The 27,310-nt window shown below is 35.0% G+C and overlaps 2 protein-coding genes and 1 pseudogene across 4 annotated transcripts; 1 reads left to right on the forward strand and 2 right to left on the reverse strand.

Annotated features, from left to right (window-relative positions):
- Nucleotides 1-470: 470 nt before the first annotated feature.
- Nucleotides 471-3,501, forward strand: LOC132618002 (ruBisCO large subunit-binding protein subunit alpha-like; annotated as a pseudogene).
- Nucleotides 3,502-10,846: 7,345 nt separating this feature from the next.
- Nucleotides 10,847-20,590, reverse strand: LOC132607553 (uncharacterized). Of its 3 annotated transcripts, none has more exons than XM_060321574.1 (17): nucleotides 20,149-20,586; nucleotides 19,847-19,950; nucleotides 19,397-19,499; nucleotides 17,805-17,873; nucleotides 17,534-17,710; nucleotides 17,362-17,441; nucleotides 16,811-16,913; nucleotides 16,410-16,452; nucleotides 16,002-16,064; nucleotides 15,223-15,446; nucleotides 14,288-14,408; nucleotides 14,105-14,205; nucleotides 13,386-13,499; nucleotides 13,145-13,315; nucleotides 12,197-12,340; nucleotides 11,976-12,121; nucleotides 10,847-11,419 (listed from the first exon to the last, which is right to left on the reverse strand). In XM_060321574.1, the coding sequence occupies exons 2-17, from the start codon at nucleotides 19,914-19,916 to the stop codon at nucleotides 11,268-11,270; spliced, it is 1,881 nt and encodes a 626-aa protein (XP_060177557.1). In that variant the 5' UTR covers nucleotides 19,917-19,950; nucleotides 20,149-20,586; the 3' UTR covers nucleotides 10,847-11,267. The 3 variants fall into 3 exon arrangements, 2 of the variants coding, with proteins under 2 accessions (XP_060177557.1, XP_060177565.1); XR_009570302.1 differs by adding an exon at nucleotides 11,699-11,805 and having other exon boundaries at nucleotides 11,280-11,419; nucleotides 19,847-20,590; XM_060321582.1 differs by having other exon boundaries at nucleotides 17,362-17,435; nucleotides 19,847-20,584.
- Nucleotides 20,591-22,245: 1,655 nt separating this feature from the next.
- LOC132607568 (GDSL esterase/lipase At4g28780-like) lies at nucleotides 22,246-25,933 on the reverse strand. The gene is made up of 5 exons (XM_060321597.1): nucleotides 25,609-25,933; nucleotides 24,958-25,085; nucleotides 24,294-24,536; nucleotides 23,345-23,597; nucleotides 22,246-22,622 (listed from the first exon to the last, which is right to left on the reverse strand). Exons 1-5 carry the CDS (start codon nucleotides 25,850-25,852, stop codon nucleotides 22,393-22,395), a joined length of 1,098 nt encoding a protein of 365 aa, XP_060177580.1. The 5' UTR covers nucleotides 25,853-25,933; the 3' UTR covers nucleotides 22,246-22,392.
- Between the last annotated feature and the right edge of the window lie 1,377 nt (nucleotides 25,934-27,310).

Raw genomic sequence — 27,310 nt, forward strand, 5'->3', positions numbered from 1 at the left:
CTTTTCCCAAAGTTTGTAAGCACTCGTTTCCTGCGCGACATGATGGAATACACTATGGTCAATCCACTGTCGAATTTGTGCGACCGTTTTCCTATTCATTCTTGCCCATTCTTCGTCTGTCTTCTTGTCGGGTTTGGCACCTTTATTTTCGAGCGGCTCGGCTAAATCCTTCAAATTTAACAAGTCCTCCATACGAGGTTTCCACATGTTATAATTTGAGGATGTTAGCGGAATCATGGTATCCGATGATGATTTCTCCATGATAAAGTGCACCTAATCTGCTTGTACTGGACTGTGGAAGCAGAATCAGGGAAAACGGGACTCACAGTTGAATCCGAAATGGTCAAAAACCTAGGGAACCGGTCTGACCAATCTGAAAACCGGACAAAAACAGAGTGAACCGGGTTGCACTAATTCAAACCGAACCGGGCCGGTTTAACCACTGGCTGGTTGAAAAAGTCAACAAAAGGATGTGTAGCAATTGGACTTTGACCAGATCTGGTTCTAGTCAAACGGGTTGGTCTGGACAAAACGGGTTGGTCGTATCGGGTTTCTCCGGTCGTCTTCTCCGGCGAGCTGGTGGCCGGAAGGTGGCGGAGCGGCGGCGGCGATGGTGGACAGAGAAACTTTGACTGGACTTTTGGAGGCCTTCCGATGGTCAAAAAATTCCGAAAAATATATATTCGGAATCCTCGGAACGAGATCTTTGTAATAATATACTCCGAGCACAATTTTGGGACAAAAAGTTTTTGATTGAAAATTTTACGAAACTTTAAAAGATTGGCCTGGAAGATTAACCAAGCTCTTGATACCACTGTTAGGATTGAAAAAGTCTTCTATTCATAACCGGAACAGAATTACAATAGAAGGAGCAACTCTCACACTCAACCATTACAAAAAACCAATCCTAAACTGAATACCTATATCTCACTCAAGTGTTTTCCTTACTGTTTTTCTCTCTTGCTCTTGGTGATGCTAGAAATGATAGAAGGCTTCCCTATTTATAGGGATGAAATGAACCTATTGATGTCATTTGTGACTCAAGCAAGCACTTGACAATTTGTCAAATACAAGGAAGATGTTTTCTTCCTTAAAACAAGGAATATGTTTTCTTCCTCAAAACAAGGGAAATGTTTTCTTCCTTAAAATGAGGGAGATGTTTCCTTCCTCAAATTATGGGATGGACCCAACACTGGGGATTTCATGCTATACCAGCTGCTTTTTCAAAATCAGTTGTTTATTTGATTAAGTCTGTTATGGTCCTTTTGTAATGCTTGGTTCATATGATTTTAACTCCTGATTACTTTCCTATAGGGAAGAATGTGGTTTTAGATGACTATGATACCCCAAGAGTGGTTAATGATGGAGTCATGATTGGTCAAGACATAGAGCTAGCTGATGCCATGGAAAAAGCAGGCGCCACCCTTATCAGAGAGGTTGGTTATTTGCTTCCCTGAAGATCACTGAATCTATCCTGAATCTAATTAATTGCTCTAAGTACAGACAGCAATTGTCATATTTATCCTACTCCTTGATTTGTGTACTGGAACTTCGGAATTTATGGTGAAGGTTGCAAGCCTAACCAACGATTCTGCTGGTGACGGGACAACAACTGCATCAGCTCTTACCCTGGAAATCATTAAACTTGGTCTTTAAGTGTTACATCTAGTGCAAATCCAGTCTCTCTGAAGAAGGACATGGACAAAACTGTAAATGCTTTGATTGCAATGCTGAAAAGGAGGGCTAGGCCTGTTAAAGGTCGTGATGACATCAAAGGTAATTAATTTTCCTTCGTTTGTTGTTGTTACGGCGGATGGCAATTAAGGAATGTTTGGTATGTCGTACAACCATAAATAGTCCTGGGTAAAATTTTAGTACTACCTTATCATTGTTTGGTTACTAATCCTGGTATAAGTTAAACACCAATCCTGTTATAACTTATACCTGCCATAGGGTGGAATAACAGTACTGGATTAACAAACCCTGGATAAAATAACAAAAATGACAAAAATACCCCTAAGGTCCCTTAAACGCTTTTTCTACCTGCCAGATTGGAGGATATTTTTGTAAACAAAAACTTCTTCTTAGAAATTATGGAATGCGTGTTATTTCTAATACAACAAACCAAATAGTCAATAAGAAATAATACCAGGATAACTAATCCCAGCATAACTTGTCTCCAAACCAAACGACCCCTAGTGTTTTGCAAATAATTGTCTCTTCCCACCAGCTATCGCGTCTGTCTATGCTAGAAATAATGATGAAATCAGAACCATGATGCTGATGCAATTGACAAAGTTAGTCCTGATGGTGTTCTATCGATTTAGTCATCCTGTTCCTTTGAAACAACTGTTTGTGTTGAAGAAGTGATGGAGGTATGTACCTACTTAGACGAGAATGAGGGTGTGTTTGGTATGGAGGAAAATATTTTTCAATTTTTCCATATTTAGGTTGATCAAAATGTTTTGGAAAACATTTACCCTAGGAAAACAAGTTCAAAGGAAAGCCCATCTGTAACCTTGCATCTTCTTGATTCTTTACTAATGAAATTTTATTACTTTACCAAAAAAAATAAAAAAAGTTCAAAGGAAAATGACTTTCCTAATAAAAATAGGGAAAAAGTTCCATAAGAGACATTCCAAGTTACTTGTCTGCTCCCACCCACCCAATGCCCCCAGCCCCCACCCCTTTACCATCCCACCGCCCAATCCCCACTCCCTGCCTCTCACCTCCATAGTGTTTTGCTAGATTACTTATAAATGCTTTTGATATAATATTTTTTTACTTACTTACCAAACACCAGAAAATAAGTAAGAAATGTACGTGTTTTCCAATAAAACATTTTCCTTCATACCAAACCCACCTATTTTTCTCTACTGTTTTTTTCTGTTTGGTCGATAGTTTAACTGTCATCAGTTGGAGATCCAAGGTTTAGATGTCGTGGGTTCTAAGTTGAGAATGTGGGGTTATCACATATATACATAGGGTTTGGGACGGAAACTGTAGATTATGTTGAACCCATGAACCCACTATGGTTCTGCCAGCCTGTAATATATGTTAACACAAACTTTGCTCCGTTGTTTGCAGATTGACAAGGGATATATCTCCCCCACAATTCATGACCAACCAGGAGAAAGTAGTTCTTGAATTTGAGAATGGTAAAGTGTTGTTTACAGATCACGAGATATCAGCAATCAAGGATATTATGCCCCTCTTGGAGAAGGCAACGCAATTACGAGCCACTCTGCTCATTATTGCTGGAGACATAACTGGAGAAGCTTTGGCTACTCTTATTGTGAAAAAGCTGCAAGGTATATTGAATGTTGCTGCCACCAGAGCACTTGGTTTTGGTCAAAGGAGGAAGGCTCTTCTCCAAGATATTGCCATTGTAACATGTGGCTGAACTTGCCTGGCCTAATTGTTCCACTTCCCACAAAGTGATAATAGTAGATTGGTTAGACTAAAACTAGTTTTGAAGCTGTCTATGGTTTGTTAGGCATATATTGAGGGCATTTGCTCAACGCATATGTTCATTTACAGATGTTAGCATCATTTTGGTATTATTTCCGTGCTAAGACATTCTGTCAAACTCTATATTGAAGTTGCTCTTTCAACAATCCAAAGATAGTATTAAAAAAGAATTGATTTGCTGGAGACTAAGTAAAAGAGGGATTGTTGGAAAAGTTATCCTACTGATCAGGAAATGTTGCAAAGAGATGGAAATTAAATATTCTTATTATGTCAACAATTGAAAGAACAAGGCGGTTGACTAGTTTAGATTATAGAAATTACCGGACACTTCTAGATAACTAGATTGAATGCTTTAAGCAGTACAGAAGTGAGTTTTACTAGCATAATCTTTTGCTCTTAATTAGCAACCTTGTAAAAGAAGAGTGCAACTCACTAGACCTTAAGCCTTAGAAAGTGCCATGGGTGAGGAGAAGCACTTCAAACTGGCAAAGCAAAATATCATCACCAGACATACACATTGCAGAAGTGTACTCTTTAATGTGCCCCGAAAAGAAGCACTTAAAAAAAAAAACAGAGAACAATAAATTCATCATAATAGAATCAGATTAAGAAAGGAAACACACTGGTTAAGAATTTGAAGGATCAGATTTCTAATACAATAAACCCTCCTCCTTTGTCCGGGCTTAGGACCGGCTGTGTGTTACAGTAAGACTCACACAGGCGGAGTTAAAAAACTTTTTTTTTCTTTTTTGTTCTTGAGGTTGGGGTTAGCATGACATGCCATCACAATGCGATCATAGACAAGTCACCTTACCCAAATAGGTTGCCTTGAAGTGTTGAACTAAAGATAAGAATACGTGAGCCTTCATATTGTTGGATTTGCAAAGACGAATTAACATAGTTATATCTCGAAAAATTTTCAGAATCTCAGATATTCCATAGAAGGGCATCGGATCAGTCCGAATCAACTAGAATGTAGCCATTTCTCTGTCTTCAGAAAATGTGAGGGGCAGAAGAGGATCAAATCCAATGAAAGAGTACTGCTCAAGTATAATACACGTACATGAATTAGGTTTCACCTACCCCAGCTGCGAGTGAAGAATGGATATTTTGAAAAAGTCATCCAAAGACTTCAGTCGTCGACTTCCGGTTAAGCAACCAAGTTCTTGGTTTAACAGTAGAAATATAGTCCTCAAGTAATTGGAGGAACTCGTGAGACTCCAATAGTGGCTCACTCACTCGGTCCTAGGGATACTCAACCTGAGACATGGTGGGCCAATGGGTGCAGAAGGCCTAGCATTCAATCAGATATGGATTTAGCATTTAAGTTCATACGCTACCTATGTTGTGATGGATGAATTCTGTCAGATATAGATTTAGCATTTTAAGTTCATAAATTCATCCCATTGTCCCAGATAATCTTTAGATATGTATTTAGCATTTAAGTTCAGTCTAGTGAGGCTCCAAAAGGCTCACTCACGTACGACCCTTTGGGAATCACAATCACGCACCCATTTTGTAGTGCTTGGCGCTTCACCTGCCCTTTCTATTGCTTTCTCTGTCCCTCGCCAATTTATTGATCTATATTATCAACTTTATATCCAATCACAAAGCACCAACTTCGAATCTAAAACCAAAGCCTTCTTCAGACTGTAACGGATCTAATAAAGCAGGGTAGACTTCTACTTCACCCATGCCAGTGATTATGACAATTGCAACACTACAACATCACGTTGACTCGGGGTTTAGAAAGTGAAAAGTGTGTGAAATGACCTCCAACAGATAGCCAGCATACACAAAAAATGGAGTTCTGGTCTGAATCCACTGCACAATCGTATAAAATCAACTGAGATTTTAGAAAAAAAATATAAGTAGGTATTCATAAAATATCTCATTTTGGCTCAAAATCCAAAAAAAAAAGAAGGCTCGACACGCATGTCTCCCATTAATTCAACTATTCAGAATCAACCTGTGGGACCACAACCTCATAACCTCATATCTAACTGATAAATTACATTTAAACATTGTATCAATTATCATCTAGGAACAATTCAAGCCTAATAGCAAATCCTTCTTCTCTACATCAGAAACCTAATAACAAAGCCTCGAACATGCTTCATCATCTGACACACACTACCATTCTACCCAAATTTCAGCCTAATATATCATAGCCCAAAGAATCAAAAAAGTAAAAAAGATCTTATTAATCCCAAAATAGTATGGCATCAAAGCACAATAAACATAGGTCCTTAACAACTATAAAAAATCAGCTCATCGCGATATATATATTATATACATCATCTACGTATCTCAAAAGCCTAAAACTAAAAAAATAAACTGCCTCAAAGCGCAATATCTCTGTATCAAACCTATAATAACAACATTCTCAGTCATTTCTCTTTACCAGTCTTCCACAAGCTCGTTGTTTCAAGTTTCAGCCTAAAATATGCTAAACATCAAGATCCTTTTTAACCCACAAAAAATATAGCCTCAAAGCACAATCAGACTTAGGTCCACAAAAGCCTATATCTAAAATCAGCCTATCAAAGATCCAAAATCTCCAGTATTTATTCTTTAACCACCAATTTCTTCTGTCTTATAAATCCATCTAATCAACCCTTAATATCTAAACACATCTAATCTTAACATGTCAAGACCCAAAAGACCAAGCAGCACTCAAGATTTTTTATGTAAAAGCCTATAAGAAAGTAGCATCAAAGTACAAATAATAGCCCAACAATCCAGAAGTACTTAGAAAAACTCACAAACTACGGACTATAAAAAAAACTACTTATACTTAAGAATATGCTAGAAAAAGTGAAACACCTTTTTTTTTTTTGGACAGCCTAGTTACATAGAAAAACACATAATAAACTAGAAAAAGTGAAATGACGTTTCTTTTTTTTTTTTGGACGACCCTAGTTATATAGAAAACACATAAAAATAAATTAGAAAAAGTGAAACGATTTATTTTTATTTTTTATTTTTTTGTGTTTTTTGGACGACCTGGTTATATAGAAAACACATAAAGAACAAACTAAAAAAAGTGAAACGACCTATTTTTTTTTTTAAAGACCTAGTTATATAGAAAACACACAAAGCACAAACTAGAAAAAGTGAAATGACCTATTTTTCTTCATTCTTTGCTTTTTGGAAGACCTAGTTATATTGAAACAAATAAAGAACAAACTAGAAAAAATGAAACGGCCTTTTTTTTTTTTTTGGAAAGGTCTAGTTATATAGAAAACACACAAAGAGCAAACTCGAAAAAATGAAACGACCTATTTTTTTGTGTTATTGTTTTTTGGACGACCTAGTTATATAGGAGAAACACATAAAGAATAAACTAGAAAAAATGAAACGACTCATTTCTTTTTGTTTTTTGGACGACCTAGTTAAGAAAACACACAAAGAACAAACTAGAAAAAGTAAAACAATTTTTTTTTTGGACGATCTAGTTATATAGGAAACACATAAAGAATAAACTAGAAAAAGTGAAACGACTCATTTCTTTTTGTTTTTTGGAGGACCTAGTTAAGAAACACACAAAGAACAAACTAGAAAAAGTAAAAGAACCTATTCTTTTTTTTGTTTTTGTTTTTTGGACGACCTAGTTATATAGAAAACACATCAAGAATAACAACTTAGAAGATGTTCAAAAAAAAAAAAAGGAACGAACTAGAAAACATGTAAACCCTATAACGACCAAGAAGATGTTCAAAATTCTCTATCCTCGTCACCAAAATGGAGTGCTATTGAATTGAATACAGAAAAAACTGGCTTAGACGAAGAGTAACGCTTAAGAATAGAAGACATACCTCTAAGTCGTCCTCCATGAATCTTGGAATGATGCCTTGTTATTGCTGCTTTTGTTTCTTCTCCAAACTTGAATTCTGGGAATACAAATACTTTCTTGCTGAGCACGGTATCGATCACGCTCTCCAAAGCCTCAGGGGCCAATCGAAATGCATTCCAATGTAAATATGAAGCCCTATCAGAACACGTAGCACCTCCTTCCTCTCCGCACTTGTGGTTTTTAAGAACAGCCATGAATGCTTTGTAGTAATCTACCGATATGATGTGGACATCAGGGTATTTCAACTGTAACTCGAAAATCGCTTGCCAAAGGTGATCATTGTGAAGCTTTGAGAACATATTCAGTCCCCTGTGGCATATGTTTTTGCCAATTGAATCTCCCTCGGGAAACAAAGTCCAATATCCAGGAGACATCCGATGGGCAGAATTTCAGAAATAATAATAGTTCTCGCTCCAGGCACATCGACGAGTCTTCGCACTGAACAGAGACGAAGCCAGGATTTTTGAGATCTGGGGGTTCGGAATTTTAAGACAGGACAACGAACTCAAGCTAATGTATAACAACTAAGGGCGTATCAATAAAATTAATGGCCTAAAGCTAAATTTTAATCCGAAACCTTAAAATATACACATACATAAAAATAAAAATGTAGTCTTGCCTTTAAGGTTTTTTTTTTTTTTTTTTTTTTTTTATAATTGTTGCATTTACTTTACATAGTAACATTATTATTAATATTTATAATAGTGAGGATTAATTCAAGTTAATAAGATGTTAGTCATGTGTGTTTTAAATACATTACCTTAGATGTTGTTGTAAAAACGTTATTTAATAATATGAAGATTTTGAGTAATTTCGTTTAAAGTTCTAAAATATTTCTCTTAAAAAGGAGATAGTTTTTTCCCTTCTTTTATTATATAAAATTTTGTACTTCTTTTTACAATCTTTAATATTGTCTAAGAAAAAATAAAATCATAAAATTCATCCGTAAAAGTTTTGGGCCTCAAAAGTTTGGGGGGCTAAAGCAAAGGTTTCACTAGCTTCACCCTTGAACCAGTCCTGATAACAACCATTAAACTAGCAACAAGTATTAGTATATTTTGAAAATCTAATTTTGGGTTTGGCTTTGTGAAAGAAAATGATGTAAAATAATGGTAGCAGCAAGTATCGGGAGAATGCGGTTTGCTTTTTTGCTTATTTGATTTATCAATTTTATATTTTATTTTTAAAATATAAAGTGTTAAAAGAAATTCTATATATATTCTGTATGATAGCAAAAAGGAAAAAATTTACCCCCAAAGGAAAAGAACTGCACAAGTTTAATTTATACACCGGAAAGAGAGAGCTTCTCTAATCTCTAGTCTCTACATTACCACTAAACCGTCCGCTTATTTGTGTATGTGACTTCACAAGTAAATATTATCAGCCTTTACTGTTTTTCTATAGTAAAAATATAGGTCTACGCATAGCTCCGCTCCTGTCACTGAACCTTTTACTGTCTCGACTAGGGGTGTACATGAATCGGGTTGGTTCAGATTTTTTAAACACCAAACCAAACCAATTGCTTCGGGTTTTAAATTATACACCAAACCAAACCAATAAAATTCGGGTTTTTCAACCTCGGGTTTTCTCGGGTTATTCGGTTTTCTCGGGTTTTTCGGAATAGTCTTGATACAAAAGATATAACTTTTACTTCAAATATTTCTTTAGTCTTAGTAAGATACAACTATATAATTAAGGTGTTTCTTAAGAAAATAACACAAAATGTGAGAAGAGTGATGACGTTGTATTAAAATATTCAACAAAAGCTAATAAAATCAGTTAAAATAAATATTGCTAATTAACAAGCTATAAAGAAAATGATCATAATCTAAAAATACTAAGTCATGCTAAAATAAGTACGGCTAAATAAGTATTAATTACATGACAAAGAAAAAGAACTTAAGTTATGTATTTTCACTCTCTAAATCAATTATGCAAAACTAAAGAATATATATCCAACATTATTGTCATTCCTAGTGGTAAACTGAATTTCTTTTGTTAGCATTAGTGTTGAGTTGATTTTGGGTTGGACTTTATTTGAGTTACAAACATCCATAGGATATAAAACTTATTGACGTTCAAAATTCTAAGTTTAAGCTTGAATAATATGATAATAGATAAAAAACTACGAAAAAATTTAAGAAATATTTATAAATTACATTACAAATAAATATTTTTATGTATTAAATAATTTAAAAATTGAATACAAGTAATGTCGGGTTGGTTTGGTTCGGTTTGACTTTTTTTAGTTAAAATCAAATCAAACCAATTATGGTCGGGTTTTTTTTTTCAACACCAAACCAAGTCAAACCAAACCACTAGTCGGGTTTTTTTCTCGGTTTGACTCGGTTTAGCGGTTTGTCGGTTTACTTTGTACACCCCTAGACCCTAGTCTCGACAACTTCAGGCACAAGATGTGACGCCTCTGAAATAGATTTTCCATGGAAGAAGGCGTGCTTGTAGTCGTTGATGCTAGGTTGATCCATAAAGAAGAGTGCCTTCTCAAGAACTTTGCTTTTGCCGCAATCATGAAAAACGATACGATCTTTGTAGAAGAACTTCATGAATGTAAAAATTTGTGGTCATGAGACTGAGGGGGCGGTGGGATACCGTTCTTGAGGAAACAAGGAACAAAACACAAAAAAGAAAACAGCGGAAGCAGCGTTAGCGAAGTCATTGAAAATTTTTTGGTGAAAATTTGGTGGTAATGAGGAAGGTAGTAACGAGGCCTGAACCTTTTTATAGGGTTTTTTCATGTTTCCTAATTTGGTTGTATCGTTTTTCATAGCGTTAGGAGAACTCTGATTTTTCTTGAACTTTTTTATTTTTTTGTTTTTTAAATGAAAGAGACTTGGACATGTTGTGAAAAAGTCTGATCCATATTTTATTATAGACAAGTTCATTTATATATTTCTTTCAAAATCTATGGGTTCCCAAAAAGTGTCTCCTAAATACCTCACGTTGACATGACAAATCGTGTGTTTTGCACTTATTACCCATCTGCGCGTGAAGAAAAATATTACTAGTGTGTGGACTGGTAGTACAATAGTAGCGGCATGAAAATAGTAAAGGTGGGAAGTGCTTAGGACTTGGGAGTATCAACTTTACTTTTCTAAATTCTTTTTTAGAGTAAATATTCTTGTAAAATGTTTTCCATGTTATTAGGTAGATATTGTTTTAGAGCAAATATGCTTGTGCGAAAATATGAATATTTTGTTGGGAGCAAGGAATTTGAAACTTTTGTTATTGGTTGAATGCCTTGCATAAGAAACGATAGATCTCTTATATTCACTTACAATTTAAGTTAAAAAAAACGTTCTCCTTTCTATTGATCTAACGTAAAAGGACCATATGACTAAATGTAATGAACTACAAAACCAAATCTCTCAACTTTTTATGCACCCTTGTGTGATTAGTAAAATCTATTGAGCTAATGCAAGTAAACAAATTTGAAAATAACGATAAAATAATAGGGATATTTCTACTGCAATGTCTAACAGCTTTGTCCATGAACAAGAATTCAGCACCTCAAACCAAAAATTAACACGTCAAAATCTGAAAAAGTTACAGATCGCGATACTTGTATAGGCGAAAAACTTTTCCGATATGCAACTCAACATATACGGGAATGGCCAGTATTTAGTGTTACAAAAATATCATTTCACTTCTCTTTTTTTTATTCACTATTTATTGTCTTCAGCCTCAATACTCGTGTTGATAATGGGTGTGCACCTCTACCTTCTTTTTTTTTGATAAGGGGTGTGTACCTCTACCCTTCTCCGCTTAAATACCAAACATGATCCACAACAGGATCAGAAACTCGTGAAATGCTCCTACCCACACTTAGTGTGCTGTACTATCTTAGCCATTGAACCAAAGCCCTGGGGGCATAGAAAGATCATTATTCGTGCTCAAAGCTTTCATCCGACAGTTGAAGCAACTAAGGATCATCATCATAAGGTTCACTTGCAGCTGGTGAATAAGAGAGTTCCAAAATAGAAAATCCATTGGTTTGAAATTCAGCCAGCTCAGATAGATCAGTTTGTTGTCCACATAAGATATTTCCCCTCAAATCCAAATGCTCCAGTTTACCTAACCAATCGCAAAGAAAGGCCAATCAATTCCACAATTAAGTGACATTGAAGGCACAAAATAATGCTTTTGACATGCATTTAAATATTATCCATGTCAACTCGCATATCCCGTCAATTTTTTTTCAAAAGAAATATCAGAAACGTCAGGCCACTAAACTTAATGTTATGCTAAAACTCGACCGGAAAAACTGGAAAGTGCAGTAGAGAGATAAGAGAAACAGGAAAAGTAAACTAAGCAAGCTGAGTTGAGAGCACAAGTGATTGGATGTCCACTAACTTGTGTGAAAATGAGGCTCTTATACATCTCAATTCCCTCCACAATTTCAGCCAGCCAACTCTAACTAACATTTGAGTTCAAACTCATAAATCAAAATTTCATCCTTCCTGCCAATTTATTCCAAGCTAACAAGTCAAATGAACTAACATAACTAATATTTGAACTTCTTTTCTCACTGAGTCCAGCTTGGCGATGCATATTGAATACTACAGTTTTAAACTTTGGCAACAGCGAAAAAGCACAACGAGGGAAGAAATAGAGCATTAGAAGGTTGTACCTTTTGCAGCTTTTACAGCAGAGCAAAGGATTGACAAAGATTCTTTGGGCATAAAGTTGTATTTTGCGTTTACTGTTGAAAGATGAGGTGCTTGAGAGAAAAGCTTTGCCAAAAATCTTGCAGTTTCAATTCCACCTCGATTCTTGCTGCATAAGTTTAATGAAAATGTTACTCTCAGTTCAAAATCCCTAAGGAGAAGCTCAATGAAAATTCCATTTAACCTTATGTTGATGGAGTGGAGCTTTGACTCCTTGACTAACTCTTTGCCTGCTCTCATGAAGCCAGAAGAACCTAGCCCAATGTCTTCAATATCAAGAGCTTGAAGACCTCCGCATAGAAACTTCCCTAGTGGTGTTCCTATCTCACTACAAAAAAGTTGGGAAATCGGAATATCAAAAAAATGTTTTCATGGAAAAGGTTGGAAGTGTCAAATGAGAATAACAAAAGGGGGTAATATGGCACAGACGAGCTTCTGGCAGTATGAATAGTGTAATGAGACTATATTTTGCTGCAATGATGATGTAATTTAGCAATGATTAAAAGGAGATCTGATGTCTTCAAGTCAGCGAGATATCAAATGCAACAGGTTCTCAGAATTTGGTGATCCTATTATAGAGTTATAGCATGTTTGGCCAAGCACAAAATATTACTATAATATCGGCCAAGCACAAAATACTACTATAATATCGGCGAAAGTGATTTCAAATTGATTAGCAAACACAAACCGCTACTCTCCAAAAGCACTTCTGACAAAAAACACTTATCGAAATGAGCAGATTTTGGAAGCTTGGTCAAACAGGTTGTTAACTTCACAACAAAGGACAACTATTAAAACACAAATAATGAAATGACCTGATATACAACTCCTAGGACAAAAAGAAAAGATTAGATTTGCAGCATATTTTCCATGAAAGCATTCACCTTATATTTCAAGCAGTTTAACATGGCATCAATATAACCCAGAACAAGGCTAAAATGTCTCCCAACTTTAGTTGATAAAGTGAAAGAGTTAACTCATACAAAATTAAAGCACAAAGGAAGCATGAGAAGGCCAACTGATAAACTAACTTTCCAGGTCATATATGGTTTTCCCTCGGGAAATATCATCTATTTAGGAGAAGAATGAAGAAAGTTCAATGTAATTTTGTAATTGCATCTATTTTAACAACCTGCCAAGAGAATTGCCTCCAATCGAGAGAAAATTCAGTGGTTTTCTCAAAGCTGAAAGAACTTCTAGAAGTTCACAAACTCCAAAGCATGTAAGCTCACAACTTCCTAGCTTCAATTCGACAAGGGGGAAACGTCTATTTGACATCTCTGTGAAGTAGGTAATCAGACACCTGAAGAAAAACGCAGTTGTAAAAGCTTAGCAAGTTGGTCACTGTAAACAGATAGCTAAATTCAACAAACCTGATTCCAGCATCCTCGATAGGATTGTCACTGAGATCAAGTTGCTCAAGATTAGGGATGTGGACTAGAGCATATCTGAGACAATCCACATCGTCCCTCTGTAGATTGCAGTTCCTGAAGTTGGAGAAACAAGTAAACTTTTATTGCAGCAAAGACGACAATACAGATTAGAGGGTGGCAAAATTAGCCCATGAAAACATGACCCCCAACCCATTCAAGTATTTTTTTTTTTTTGAAAATGGTAACTATAAAGAAACAACCCGTTCAAGTATTGGGGAGGTCATTTCAGCCCATCTAAAAATTGGGCCGATATGTAGCCCAAAATTGACCCATTGGGATTCAAAAAGACATTTTTTAATTTGATAATGTTATATATAGTCATAATAAGAAAAAATAATTTTATTAGGTACTCAAAAAATTACATAAAAGAACAAACAATGAAATTAAAACTTAGTAAGAACTGGCAGGTTGGGTTATGACCCGCTTTTAAACCCATTTCAGCCCAAGTAACTATGATCCACCCATTTATTAACTCAGCCCATTTTGACCTGCCCAAATCTAGCCCAACCTGCCCATTTGACACCCCTAACACAAATACACCTTTCCTGCAGACTCAACTAGGTCAGCTGTGATTAAAATACTATGGAACTGTTTATGCTAAGACAGTTCAGTATGAGAGGATACTTCTTTGAGGCAGGACTAGAAAAGTCAAAACATACCTTAAATTAAGCACCTTTAATGACTTCAATGAATTGTACGTCCCTGATGGCTCTGTGGTACTTCTGTACTTCCATTTAAAATGAGAAAGCCATCCCATAATCTGCAGTGTAAAATCTTCTATAGGTCGATTGATGATTACATCAGTATAATACAACAAGAGCAGAGCAAATATTGTTACTCACATTGTTTTCCGAAAGGTCCAGAATGGTAATACTAGATGAAGCATCAATGAGGGTATCAAAAACTATCCTCGCAAAATGTTGAGGAAGATTGCTGTCTGATAAGCATAATGAAGATAGGGACCTGGCAGAAACATGATGCACAAATGTTATGGAATCATTTTAGTGGGTTACAGCAGATGGTATGTAGTATGTACCATGATGCACAGAATGAACAAGAAACTGCAATACATAAGCACTTAAATGATAACTATCACATGACTGTCTCCATATCTCTAGGATGAACGTCAATTACAGGCTTACATAGAATCTTTATTCATTTAGGAACTAAATTCACAGGCATGAATTTTGTCTCCAACTGTAGAGAAACTATGAGCGAAGTGTGAACTCTCTGAAGTTACTAAATCCCACATTGTTACCAAATTCCGCTTGAAAGAAATGAGATTATTGCAGATACAGATTAAAAAAATTAACCAATTTCCCGGAATCACCCAGGAAAATATATTGAGCAAGAAAAAAGTATAATACCTAATTTTTTTGAAAAAAAAAAAGTATATAGGGGATCTGCAGTCCACTAAAACACTGTCGTCGCACGCACTAGTAAGATTGAGCATTTTAACAAAATTGCAATTTCTTCCAACCAGAAAACTCCAAAAAATATCACTATCTGTGATATTACTGTCACTAGTACCATTGCAGTTTAAACTTCATAAGCAGACAGATCCACAAGCAGCAATACTGCCATAAGAGGGAATTCCACTAATGAACTCACATGGCATCTTGTTTTATGATAGCATAAATATGAAGATACACATCACATTAAACAACTTAATTGTTAAAAATACTTTGAAGTAAATAACTGCCAATTATGAGTATAATAAAGCATAGAACAGTTAGAATAAAGGAGCTGATGGAAACTGCAGTGAAATCCTCCATACCTCCCTGATGATAGCAAATATATCAGTCCAGCAGGCAATGAAGGGGTCTCTAGGAGGCTTGATGTCTTGATTGAGAAATGTTGCAATCCATGTGCTTGAGGACAATGCATGCATAGCAAGTCACAAATTGCATTAAGAGAAGCCATCGTAAACTTGCAATGCATGAATTTAATCGACTTTAGGGATCCATAGTTCTGGTTGATGAGTTTGCATAACCCCTCGACCTGTAAGAAATGTAACAGTTAACTCTTCAGCATAACAAGTTCTACTCCAGAAGATATAAGAATTCAAAACAAAGAAATGTTTTAATTTTCCTGTTTACTACAGATGCCAAAGGGAAATTGAACAAGCACTTGAGACAACATGGCATAAAATCTTAAGGAACAAACACAACTCTATCATGAATCTGATATTATAGTCAAAGATCAATCCTGACGGGGAGAACAGTTTTACAGAGCTTCAGGACTGAGCATTTATTAAGGATCCACTTCTTTTATAACTCAATATAGTAAAGCAAAATAAGAAAATGAAGTTGCAAGATACACCAAAATGTTCCTCTACTATCAGAATGCTAATTTATATCCTTCTGAACAGTCGATCTTTTTGGTGCATTTTTTGTACGGGGATTGGGGGTGGGGTGCTGAGCGTGGATTGGTTTCAAAGCAAAGGATATTGAACTTAGGGGTTAATCTTTCCTCTTCTTAGTTTTGTTACTGGTGCATTTTGCTTTTTCCTGAAAGCTAAGATGTACAGCACATATACAAAAGAACTAAACTTACATGCTCATCAGACTTAATCCACTGTAATTCCAAACTCTCCAACCTTGCATTTCTAAGTGAAAGCTGCAAGAAAGAAATATAAGGTAATTATATAGACAAACTAAAGAAAGTCTTATAGGTCAATAAATCAAATATTCTCTTCTCTGCATATTTAATGTAATGCCTGAATATCCATTAAACGCGCATTTTCTAACCTACTTTTCACATTATTCTTTTTCTATTTGATGACAAAATTAGAAATCGAAATTTCACACAAGTATTATCAGTTGGAAGCTTTTTCTTTCTGCATCAAGAAGTTAAACGTCTATATGTGATTTCAATTTAAAATGTCCTGCTTGATATAAGAAAGTCAAATTGGACATTCAATTTGAAATAGAGAACATGTAGTGCACAGTATGTACAACTTACACAAGTTTCTTCCACACACAGAACATTTGGCAGTCTCAGGTGTCTGCAATCAAAACAAATATAATTCAACAGGAGCTAAGTTTGAGAACATAAAGAAGGGTAGTTGAAACACAATATTTAGCATGATGCACAAATCATATGCAACAATGAAGGATCTGCATACACATGAAGGCTCCAAATTTATACTTTCAATGTTAAAAAACAATCACTTATTCTCTGCACACCCCTAGAGAACCCCAGTTCCAACCTTCAATGATACTTCACAAATGCAGTATTCAAGACGATGACCCGTAATATAGGAACATTTATTTGCATATGGTATTTAAAGATATTTCTGTCATGAGGCTCATTGTCCTCCGAATAGCTAAAACCTGCAGATTTAAGAATCTGTAAAACTACACCTGGCATACGATCCAAATTGTTGGCAGTGATAAGCGAACTTGGAATGGTCACAGGTGAATCGATTGATGTCTCCCTTACGATCAATATAGTTTAGGATTGATCCTGCACAAACAAAAAAAGCCTGTATCAACTAAATCACGTGACTAGTTCAGGGCATTTTTTTAGAACTTTCTTGCAGTATAAATTTTCCAGACCAGCAAAAGACTTCTGCATACAAATACCACTTGTGATAAAAAAAAAAAATCATACAAAATAAAGGCATCTGGAAAGATTCAACCTCCTTCAAAATCCTTTTTAAACCCTTTGTCCAAAACTTAGCTTTCGCATAGTGTGTATAAAATATTCCTTACCCAAATAGAAAAGAGGTAAGGAAGAACGGAAAGTTAACCCCACAAGAGTATTTGAATGTTTAATAGAAAACTTTGGTTATAACCCAAGACAGCATCTAAAAGAGGATGCATAAAGAAGGAAGGCATAGCAGCCATAAATTGACTTGCCAGAAGGTGGTGCAACTGATGATAAGAGACATCAATTAACATGAATTTCTTACCTTGAACTTCTAAGTCACCAATCGGACCATGAAAAGATGGGAATAAAGCTATCTCTGCTACTGTATCCAGGCAACTGTTCCTTAGAAAATGTGGAATTTTAAAATGACAGGTGAACTGAAGCCGTATAAAATAGGGGTAACCACCAATAAGTAGATCATTTGATGTTCGTACTTCTGCAAATGTGCTTCCCAGTACATCTGTTGCCAGTCATCTGCGGATTCACACTCTACTTCTTTCGCTTTTGCTGACCTGGCAAATGACTTACTCTTGAAATTCTTACTCCTCCGACCAAGAGCAGGCCACCGTTCTTCATACAGTTTTTTCCACTCTTCCTCAAAATTCAGATATCTGCGGGAACATATTCTAAGTTCCATTCAAACGAAAATCATCTACAAATGCAGAAAACTCACTCAATTTCCTAAATGAAACTACAAATGCAGACCTTTTACGCTTTCTGTGATTATCAACACCGTCAGTCAAAAGCTCATAATCATCCAAGATATCAGATTTCCTGCAACACAAGATTCTGGTTAAAGTTCAGCCACTATTAAGCACTTGTGCCACTACATAAAGGTCCATGTGAAAAAACCTAAATAACATCAGTATCAGTTATAAATTTGACTCTCTTACAATGTTGATCAATTCACTGTTAACTAGCTTCATCACTCTAAGTTCCAAACCACTTTCTCAAACAGTCGATACACCAAAATTTTCAAACTATACACCATTATTCATGTCCTTTTAGTTTAGCAATAGTTACAAATGAACTTTCAGTAGATTAAAACAGATAATCGATCTCTGAGAACAGACATGGAATCAAGATGCAAATTACACATACTGCTGATAAGCAGATATAATCTTTTTCGTCTGTAACTTAATCAAGATGATCAGCCTTTGAAATAAATGTGGTCAGATTTATTTGTTTATTTTTACCAGTAGAAGATAGTTAAATTATTTACCAACAATAAGAGTATGTTGGACAGTGTGTACAGGAAAGCTACTACACATTGTGCAAAAAGCTCAAAAAGTTTATCATGGTTTTACAAAATTAAATGAAGCCATGTATTACAGAGTCTTTTTTCCTCTAACAATTCTTGCATTTCTTTTCTTTCTTTCCAAGTTCACCACCAAATAGCTGCTGGTATCGAGTTCCAGATAAACTATGGCCAGATGTGTTAGGTGGACGACACTATATAACAAGAGTAATGCTTGTATTCTGATTGTGACAAACTACTAGTAGTATTAGCAGTAGTAGTCTCTGACAATGTTTAGATGAGTATTTATATTCATGCTTTTGGATGTACAATGAGGATAATTAAGTCATGGCTGTTTTATATAAAGCTTTACAATGTGATCAATCCCAAACTAGTCGATCAACAGTATGAATTCTCAATATCCATTCAGCTCCTTTTGAGCCAGTTATAATCCAATACTCAATTATATCTTAATTAAAAACAAACAAGGGGTTCTCCAAATATAGCAATTCTCACAATTCTCAAAGTTCCTATAGTTTAACGAAGTGGGTTGAGAACCATAATGTCTCAGGTTCAAATACCAGCGGAGGCAAACAAATACTAGGTGATCTCTTCCCATCTGTCCAAACCTTGGCGGACAGAGTTGCTCGATACCTATACTGGTGGGAGGTAGCCAGTACCTTTAGTCAAGGTACGCACACGCTGGCAGGATACGACGGTCATCAAAAAGAATATAGGGATTCTCTACTAAACTCCACCTATACAAATTTTGCATCCAATGTAAGCTCACACTGCTGTTTCAATGATAAGGGAGGAGGCTCGAGGCAAACTGATCCCAACAAAACATGGAAAGATGTTAGGATAAAAATTGTTTACTAAAGAGGCGTATATAGTCAGTGGCGGATCCAAAGCTTTACCTACGGGTTCACGGAACATAGTATATATTTATAAATATTTGATTGTGAACCCAGTTAATATTATAAAGTGATTTTTGATTACTGTAAAAACCAATAAACTTCAAATTCTGAATCTATGATAGAGTTTTGAGCTTAAAAAAAACCTTTCTTGTAACTTGTGCAACGCCAATGGAGGTAGCTGTCGCAACAATTGGTCGAACAACTCTGTGGGAAGTTGATATAATACTGATGAAAGATCATCATTTCCTGAAAAAAAAAAAAAAAAAAAAAATATTGCTAAGCAATAGCTGAGTATAGTTCCCACCATCTAAAAATAGGTACTCCCTCTGTCCCAATTTATATGATACTTTTCAAAGTCAATTTGACTAAACTTTGAAGCTAAATTGGATTAGATTAGCTCAACATTTTAAGATTAAAATTTATATATTTGAAAACTACTTAAAAAGTACTATAAGTTGCAACGTTTCTCATATCAATTTGGTGAAAAAATATATATTAAAATGTTGGTCAAAATTAATGCAGTTTGAATCTCGGAATGCGAAAAGCTAAATTGGGACAGAGGGAGTATTTCCATAAACAGGAAAACAGTTTACCTCGAATGAGTTCATCTCTGATTGAGTATATACATAAGGTGATTAACGATGGAACTTCAACTTCCCACATGTTTTCACAACCCCAAGATTAATACCCAATAAAGCTGCGATTTTTACAAGTGGGGTTGCAAAATTTCATATACAAATGTGAATATGTGCAACAAATAATTAAAAAAATAGCAAGAATTTAACAGGGAAAGGAAAAAGGGCTATGAAAAAACAAGATTCGAAGTGAATTAAAAGATTTTTTTATTTTTTTTTCAATAGGATTTGACTTGGGGCATCTCTGTCAAGTCTTTCACCTTCTTCAAGTTCTTGATATTATTTCTAGGTTGGACACTTCACTGTCTGAATTTTCGCTTCTAAAACATGAGAAAACGATATCCTAATTTTTTAAGGTGGGTTCAACATAGTCCCTTAAGTATGAGTTTTGGACCTTTTGGTCCATTTAGTCTCTGTCAAATATTTAACATCCTTTATTCGTTAGATTTGATGAAAACAGTAAAAAATAAACTTTAAAGTGAAAAATAAACTTGAAAGTGAAAGGACTTTTATTTCGATGAACTAATCATACTACAAACCCACAATATATAAACAAGTAAAAATATATCAGGACGCTTGAGAAAATCATGTAGGATGTCTGAGAAAATCATGTTGAACGTTTGAACTCGGGAAAAAAAATGAGGAAGTGGATGGCCTAGTAGAAGCAATGTTTGAATTGAATGGCAGGAAGCAAGTATTTGAGAAAAGTGGCACAACAGGTAATGTTGGAAATAGTGAATGTGATATCTCAATAATATATATATATATATAAATATATATATAAATATATATAGCAAGTATTTGAGAAAAGTGGCACAACAGGTAATGTTGGAAATAGTGAATGTGATATCTCAATAATATATATATATATATATATATATATATTATTCATGCTTACTAAAAGTATTTAGATTATGACTCTCTTGAACATTGATTATGACTTTTTATTTCATAAAATAGGTTTTTGAGGGTATATCGGAAACAATCTCCCTACCTCACAAAGGTAGGAATAAGGTTTGCGTCCATCCTACCCTTCCCTTCCCTTCCCAGACTCTATTTTTTATACACTAGATATGTTGTTGTTGTTGTATTTCATATAACGGGTTCTTAATTTTATTCTAGCCGTTAGCCCAAAATGATCATTATTTGGTCATTAAAATATTCTTATATTGCCTTACCTATAGATACATGTTCATTTGTCATGTGAAGATACACCTTATTTTTTCTTTTAATTTGTGAGATACATAATATAACATAAATATTCTTCTTTCATTCGCTGAGTTTTTACTATAATTTTTATAGTTTCTACTTGAAATTTATACTAGATGAGCCTGTTGAATTCTAAAGAATACGTCTTTGCTAATGTAATATTACACTTCTTTAACATGCCTCAAGCTACGAGAATTTTCTTCCGTAGGATTTACAACATCAAATACGATAGTGTCAAATGACATCAACATCCCATATCAAAGAAATTAGACAAAAACACATCACATATCCCTTTTATCACTCATCATATATATCAGTGTTTTAAAAGGCCTTTTCGGGGCGAGCCTCAGGGCGGGGCGTATCAAAAATGCCCTGGGGTGATGGTTCGAGGCGAAAGTGTCAAAAGGAATACGCCCAACAATTTGGGGAGTATGTCTGGGCGTTTGGGGTGAGTTTTTTTGTTGGGGCGTGTTGGGGTGTAAGCCCAGAAAACTTCTTCAAATTTAAACAAAATTTGTTAAATAAGTCCTCAATATAATGCCCAAATTCTCAAAAGTCAACTAGTAATTACTCAAATATTTTAAAAAGGAACCGAAACATTAAATTTAAAAGTCACGACCTTTTTTTATTGCTAGAATGTCTAATATATGTTCTTTTCCAATTATTTATATTGTCTTCTACTATCTCAAAAAAGTAACGAGCAGTCAGCGAGTCACTTGTGCTTATAAGTAGCGTATAATAGATTGTTCTAATTAGTTTTTTTGTGGGGATGGAGCATATATTTATAGTTTAGGCTCGGGAAACAAAGAAAAGATGTGTACGAACGAGATATCCAGCAACAATAAGAAGGAAAAGGATTGAATAGAGGAACTCCCGAGCATTTGGCCATCTCAGATGTGTCGATATCAATGGTGACTTTCTTCGGTATGAAGTAAAAGAACCCAGATTCCAAATGAACAAATGCAAACTTGAAAAGGATGGAGCATATATTTATAGTTTTCTCTAAATTATAATGCTATTTTACCTATTTAAAAGTATTTATTATAATTATACCCATTTATGAAATACTAAAATTAAAGTCCCATGAGGCTTACGCCCTGTACGCCTCACTAAGGTAGACGTAAAACACCTCGCCTTGCGCCCCCGCCTTTTAAAACACTGATATATATATATATTTCATTATATAACAAAATTACAGTAATAAATATAATACAGTTGCATTTAACTAGCTAGCAACTTTAAAACATAAAATTGAAAGAACAACCTCAAAAAAGATGAGTAGTATATAATTGGAACTACAGAGAGTCGATAGCCATAATGGTGCTCAAGTTCATTGGTGTCATGTACTTGTCGGAACCAGTAAAAATTGTTTGGACAATGAGTTTATTGGCACGTTCTGATGGATGGAAAGGATCCCAAAATGCATATATATCTCTGTTTGGGCATAGATTTGAAACAGCTGTGCAAATGCCAACTCCATTATATGGCCCTTGTCCACAACATGCTATCTTTGATGTAACAAAACCTGTTAATTAATTTTGACATAAAGTTTATTGGTTAGTCAATTTAGTTAAAGTAATGGTACTCCCTTCATTCATTTGAAGCTAAATTGAAAGAGTTTAACTCGTATACAAAGACATTGTAAAGAACTTTTTTACACTCTATTGTAGTTTATAACAAAAAATAAGTTCTGGTAATCGTCTGTAACAAGAGTTAGTTAACTTCTTCACACTGACATCATTAAAAAAAAAAAAAAAAAAAAGACTATCAGGTCACAAAACAAAACTTCGGATAATCGTCTATAACAAGTTAGACTATAGGTAATTAACCAATTAAAACATGTTGAAATACACTAATAATATAAGAATATTTTATACAGTCATGTATATATGATTAAAATTGTATTATAAACTGACGATGTGTTTTTTTTTTAAATTAGCAATGTAGTTTAATATGCTATAGTATGTTGTTTACTCTATTTTCCAAGTAACAATTTCGTAGTTATTACATCTAACAAAATATTATTATCGTCAAAGGCTCTGGTGGTGTGGGAAGTACCCATCCTAAAACCAGAGATTTAGGGATCAAAACTTTTAGAAATTGAAATCGTCTTTGATAAAGAGCCCCATAAAGCGGAACTTTCCGGCACAAAATGAAAATTATCGGGCCTCAAAATGGATACAAGATACCGTGGGTGCAGACACTTAAACTTAATTGTAGAAACAATTACTAAAAGAGATTTCATACCAAAAGCTTGGGGATTTTTGATGAAGTCGTTTTGCATCTCCACAGCATTTGCGGCTACAAAGACATCAGAGCCAAGTTCTTGATTGAGACCTTGAATCATTTGGACAAGGAGAGGGTTGAAAATAGCTGAGGCTCTTTGAGGCTCCTCAGCACATTCCCCATTAGTGCTCCTTGCGGCTAGACTAGATGGCACACAACCTAATGGACCAGACCCTGTCACCAAAACTCTTCTAGCTCCCAAATCATACAGCCTCTGCAAACAATTCCATATATTTAATTCTAGCTGTTACTCAAAGCTTATAACAAGCTTTATTTTGTAGGTACATAGAGGTGGCAAGTAAGCATATTAGATCAAACTTGATTAGGTTAATTAAAGCAGGACGTGATCTAATCCGTCCAAAGTTTGCTTAGGTCAAATGAGTCGGATCAAGATGAGTCAAATAAATGATCGTAACATAACCTCTCCAACATAATCATTCCTAGTTTTGAATATATAGTTTTGGGTTGCATTTTGAGTGGTTTTGACCTAATAATTTGATCAGTCGTTTATAAACTAAACCTGCTGAACAAGTCAACAAACAAATTTAGTTTTGTAGACAAGTTCTTAAATCTTGCTTGAGTCTACATTAATTTAACAATTAAGTTATATACACGACAAGTGTAAATTTTTTTTACATCATCGGGTTATTTTTACTGTAATAGCAAGAAACATGTTTTATTTTCAAGATTACAAATTTCATATTTTAAGGAGACCTACCTGTAGATATCCTTTAGGTGACAATTGATAATGTAAATTTTACATTGACAACGAATATAACTTAAGCTTTTAATTTAATCTAAGGACGTCGTTTCCCAATGACTAATAAAACACTTGATTTTTTTTTTCTTCTTGACAACTTCTACACTGACTACACCTGCAATTATGGAGAACAAGAGATGTATACATTACCCTCAAGATCTTGCGGTACTCGGAGATGATATAAACAGAGAAATCTTGAAGATTGTACTGAAGTCGTCTTACAGTAACTGGTGTGAGAAAATAGTTGTTGACATAGTCATTGCCTCCCAAAGTAATGAGAACAAGTGCTCCGTTAACTAGCCGCTCTGTTTGTTCTTCTCCTATAAGAGCACTCACTCGTGCCTGGTATTGCTGGAAGTTCTGTATTTGCTGTGATATTCTTATTATGTTTGCCTACCACAAAACAACAACAATATAATTCAAGTTTTATACATGGATCATGTACTTACGTAATGGACTACTTATAAGGTAATTTAATAAAAAAAATGACTTACTTGCTATCTCATGTTAAACTAGAATGATAATGTAAAAGATCTTTACAGTGCTGTCAATATAGAAATTTAAGCAAAACCAAATTCACTAGTTACTCCAACCAGTGAGTATATATGTACAAAAAATTAATTTGACAAGGTAAAATTGCAGATAAGTCCTTGTTATAAGCATATAATTAGCAATAACCTGATAGAAACGGTAACTGAACAATCTAAACTACTTCTACTATAATGGGCTAAAATCCATTGATCCCGCAAAATATTTACACTTCTTAAGTCCACAAAAAGATGTAAAGAAGTAAACGCAAAAAAATTATACTTACAAACTGAATTCCAGTATCGTTAAGAATTCCAATTCCAGCAGAAGCAAAATTTGCTCCAACGAGCAACTTATCTCCAGTAAGCTCAGGGTCCAAGTAAGGCAATGTTGGCTCAGCACCAAGCTCTTGGCCTGTCCATATACATTGTCATTAACCGGAAATTAAACAAGATTCAAATGATTTAAGTTATGGAAATAACATTTACTGATCACTTTTTGATCCTGTCTTTGAAAATTAGTCACTGTCATTGAATTTTAAATTCCACGACAATGATTTTTTCTATTAAAGAGCTGAAAAATGACTATTTGTGAATGTTACCGCTTAAGTTCCTTATCAAGGCAACTATAAGATTTAAAGTCAATGAATTCAAAAATAAGCCTAATCTTTACATATAAGCACAAAATTTTGGGACATATGCACAAGTGACCTTTGTTGAGGCCCCTATTTAAATGATATCCTCATTACCCAACGTGCTAAATTTAAGAGTAGATCAAAAAAAGGCCAAATAGTGCAAATAATCCTAATTTTTTCTTTGTATCCATACTTATGATCCGAAACGAAAACAATTGGTTCAGATAAACTCAATATTGAACCAACTCTAGATCCACCTCTGATAGATGGAAAGAGAGATGGAAAAATAGTTATAACTCTTACTTATAAGATCAGGTATGTTGAAGCCATTGGAAAAACGGCCAGTAGGACGATGAGTAGGATAATCAATCCCATAAGGTGGAGAATCAGCCCTTGCTGAAGTTAGTAAATAATTGTTGTTGCCATTGTCAACAAGGGAGTCACCAAATACAAAAAAAGCTCGAGGAGCACCCTCAGTACAAATTACAAATGTTCCAATAAGCACTACTAGGAAAATACTAGTACTGCCAAAAAATGGACTAGACATATTGAACTAGTAATATTAGTAGCTAGCTAGAAAGGGTACTACTCTTTTCTTGATCTATGTATGTTTGGTAGTATAAATGGTAAAGTGATGAGGCATTTATTTATATAGGAAAGGGGACTATGGATTAGTATTCTTGGTAGGTTGGATTGTATTAAATGGGCGGCCTCCCAAAAGCGTTAAAGTGAGTAAAACAGGGGCCAACTTAGCATTAGAACTAGATTTTTTTCAACAAGTTGCCTTTGTAAGGATTGGGTTAGGATTTTATGCTATACGTGCTTCAAGTTAAGCCGTTCATCCATGCAGCTACCATAGACATTATGTTGGTTAATACTTTATCGAGCAGAAGGTTTTAGAGTGGGTTCAATGAGTTGATCAACCGAACAAGATCATAGACTCAATCCTTAACGTCAAAGTTAGAAATTTATACAAAAGAAAGTAAAAAATGTCACATTTGAATTTGAAGCTGTCGCGTAAAGAAACGTTCGAACCCCTTTAGTCATTGTACCATGTCAAGAGGGTACAACGCTTCATATACAATTTAAAAAGCTTAGTTTTGCCCTCCCTTGGGTCTAGCGCAGCTCCCAGACTCACACCCGGAGCAGAGCTATATATGTTGATTGAAGGGGTTCAAATAATTCGCTTCATTGGAAAATTATGCTATGCAAACAAAGTAAAATATAAAAAATTTAGCGTAACAGAAAAGTGACTTAAAAATTGTTCTACGTTGTAAGTACAAATCTCAGGTGCGACACTCTTGCATTTATTTTCAATCCCCTGCAGACTGATCAACTGAAAGACTTCTCTCTTTTCTTCTCAATGGAAGGCTTGAAAACCTTGTTGTTTTGACTGATTTGCATTTAAGTGGACTAGTAATGGGCAATGCTCTCAGTCCAATTTCAGTGACTAGTGCAAGTTTCAGCATTATAACATTCAGGGTAGATTCAGATGAATGTTGCAACTTCATTCACAATAGTGAAGGCTATTAGATAATCACTTAATTCTGGTTCTACTTCGTAATAAATGAATGGTAGGAGTAGTAGTTCTTAATTTAGTTAACAAAATTCTAGCAATAGAGCACAGAGCAAGTGCTAGACAGCTGCTGACAGGACAGTACAGATCAGATTGAATTTAAGGCCTTTCATTCAGTGTAACTGTGATCAGCTGAGTGCACGAAAATTGATAGTAGGGGACACTTCAGAAGAGGTTGATTGGGAGTAGGGGTGTACAAAGTAAACCGACAAACCGCATCAAATCGATAAATCGAGAAAAAAATTCAACTAGTGATTTGATTTGGTGTTAAAAAAAGAGTCCGGAATTATAATACCCCTAGAAAAAACATTTTGAACCAAAATACCCCAATAAAAAAAAAGTTACAAAACTACCTATAGCGCAGTATTTTACTGCGCTATAGCACTAACGGAGACGGAGCCGTTAACTGCTATAGCGCAGTAAATTACT

The sequence above is a fragment of the Lycium barbarum genome, chromosome 1 (genome assembly GCF_019175385.1).
Source record: "Lycium barbarum isolate Lr01 chromosome 1, ASM1917538v2, whole genome shotgun sequence".
Lineage (NCBI taxonomy): Eukaryota > Viridiplantae > Streptophyta > Magnoliopsida > Solanales > Solanaceae > Lycium > Lycium barbarum.

Excerpts from the sequence above, each read along its gene's own strand:
- LOC132607553 (XM_060321574.1), bottom strand. The coding sequence starts at position 19,916 with ATGTGGGAAGTTGAAGTTCCATCGTTAATCACCTTATGTATATACTCA. Across the intron at positions 14,206-14,287 it reads TGGACCTTTCGGAAAACAAT|ATTATGGGATGGCTTTCTCA; the intron begins GTGAGTAACAAT and ends TTTACACTGCAG. Across the intron at positions 11,420-11,975 it reads TGCTGTAAAAGCTGCAAAAG|GTAAACTGGAGCATTTGGAT; the intron begins GTACAACCTTCT and ends GCGATTGGTTAG.
- LOC132607568 (XM_060321597.1), bottom strand. The coding sequence starts at position 25,852 with ATGTCTAGTCCATTTTTTGGCAGTACTAGTATTTTCCTAGTAGTGCTT. Across the intron at positions 25,086-25,608 it reads CAACATACCTGATCTTATAA|GCCAAGAGCTTGGTGCTGAG; the intron begins GTAAGAGTTATA and ends GTATATGGACAG. Across the intron at positions 24,537-24,957 it reads ACGATACTGGAATTCAGTTT|GCAAACATAATAAGAATATC; the intron begins GTAAGTATAATT and ends GTTTTGTGGTAG.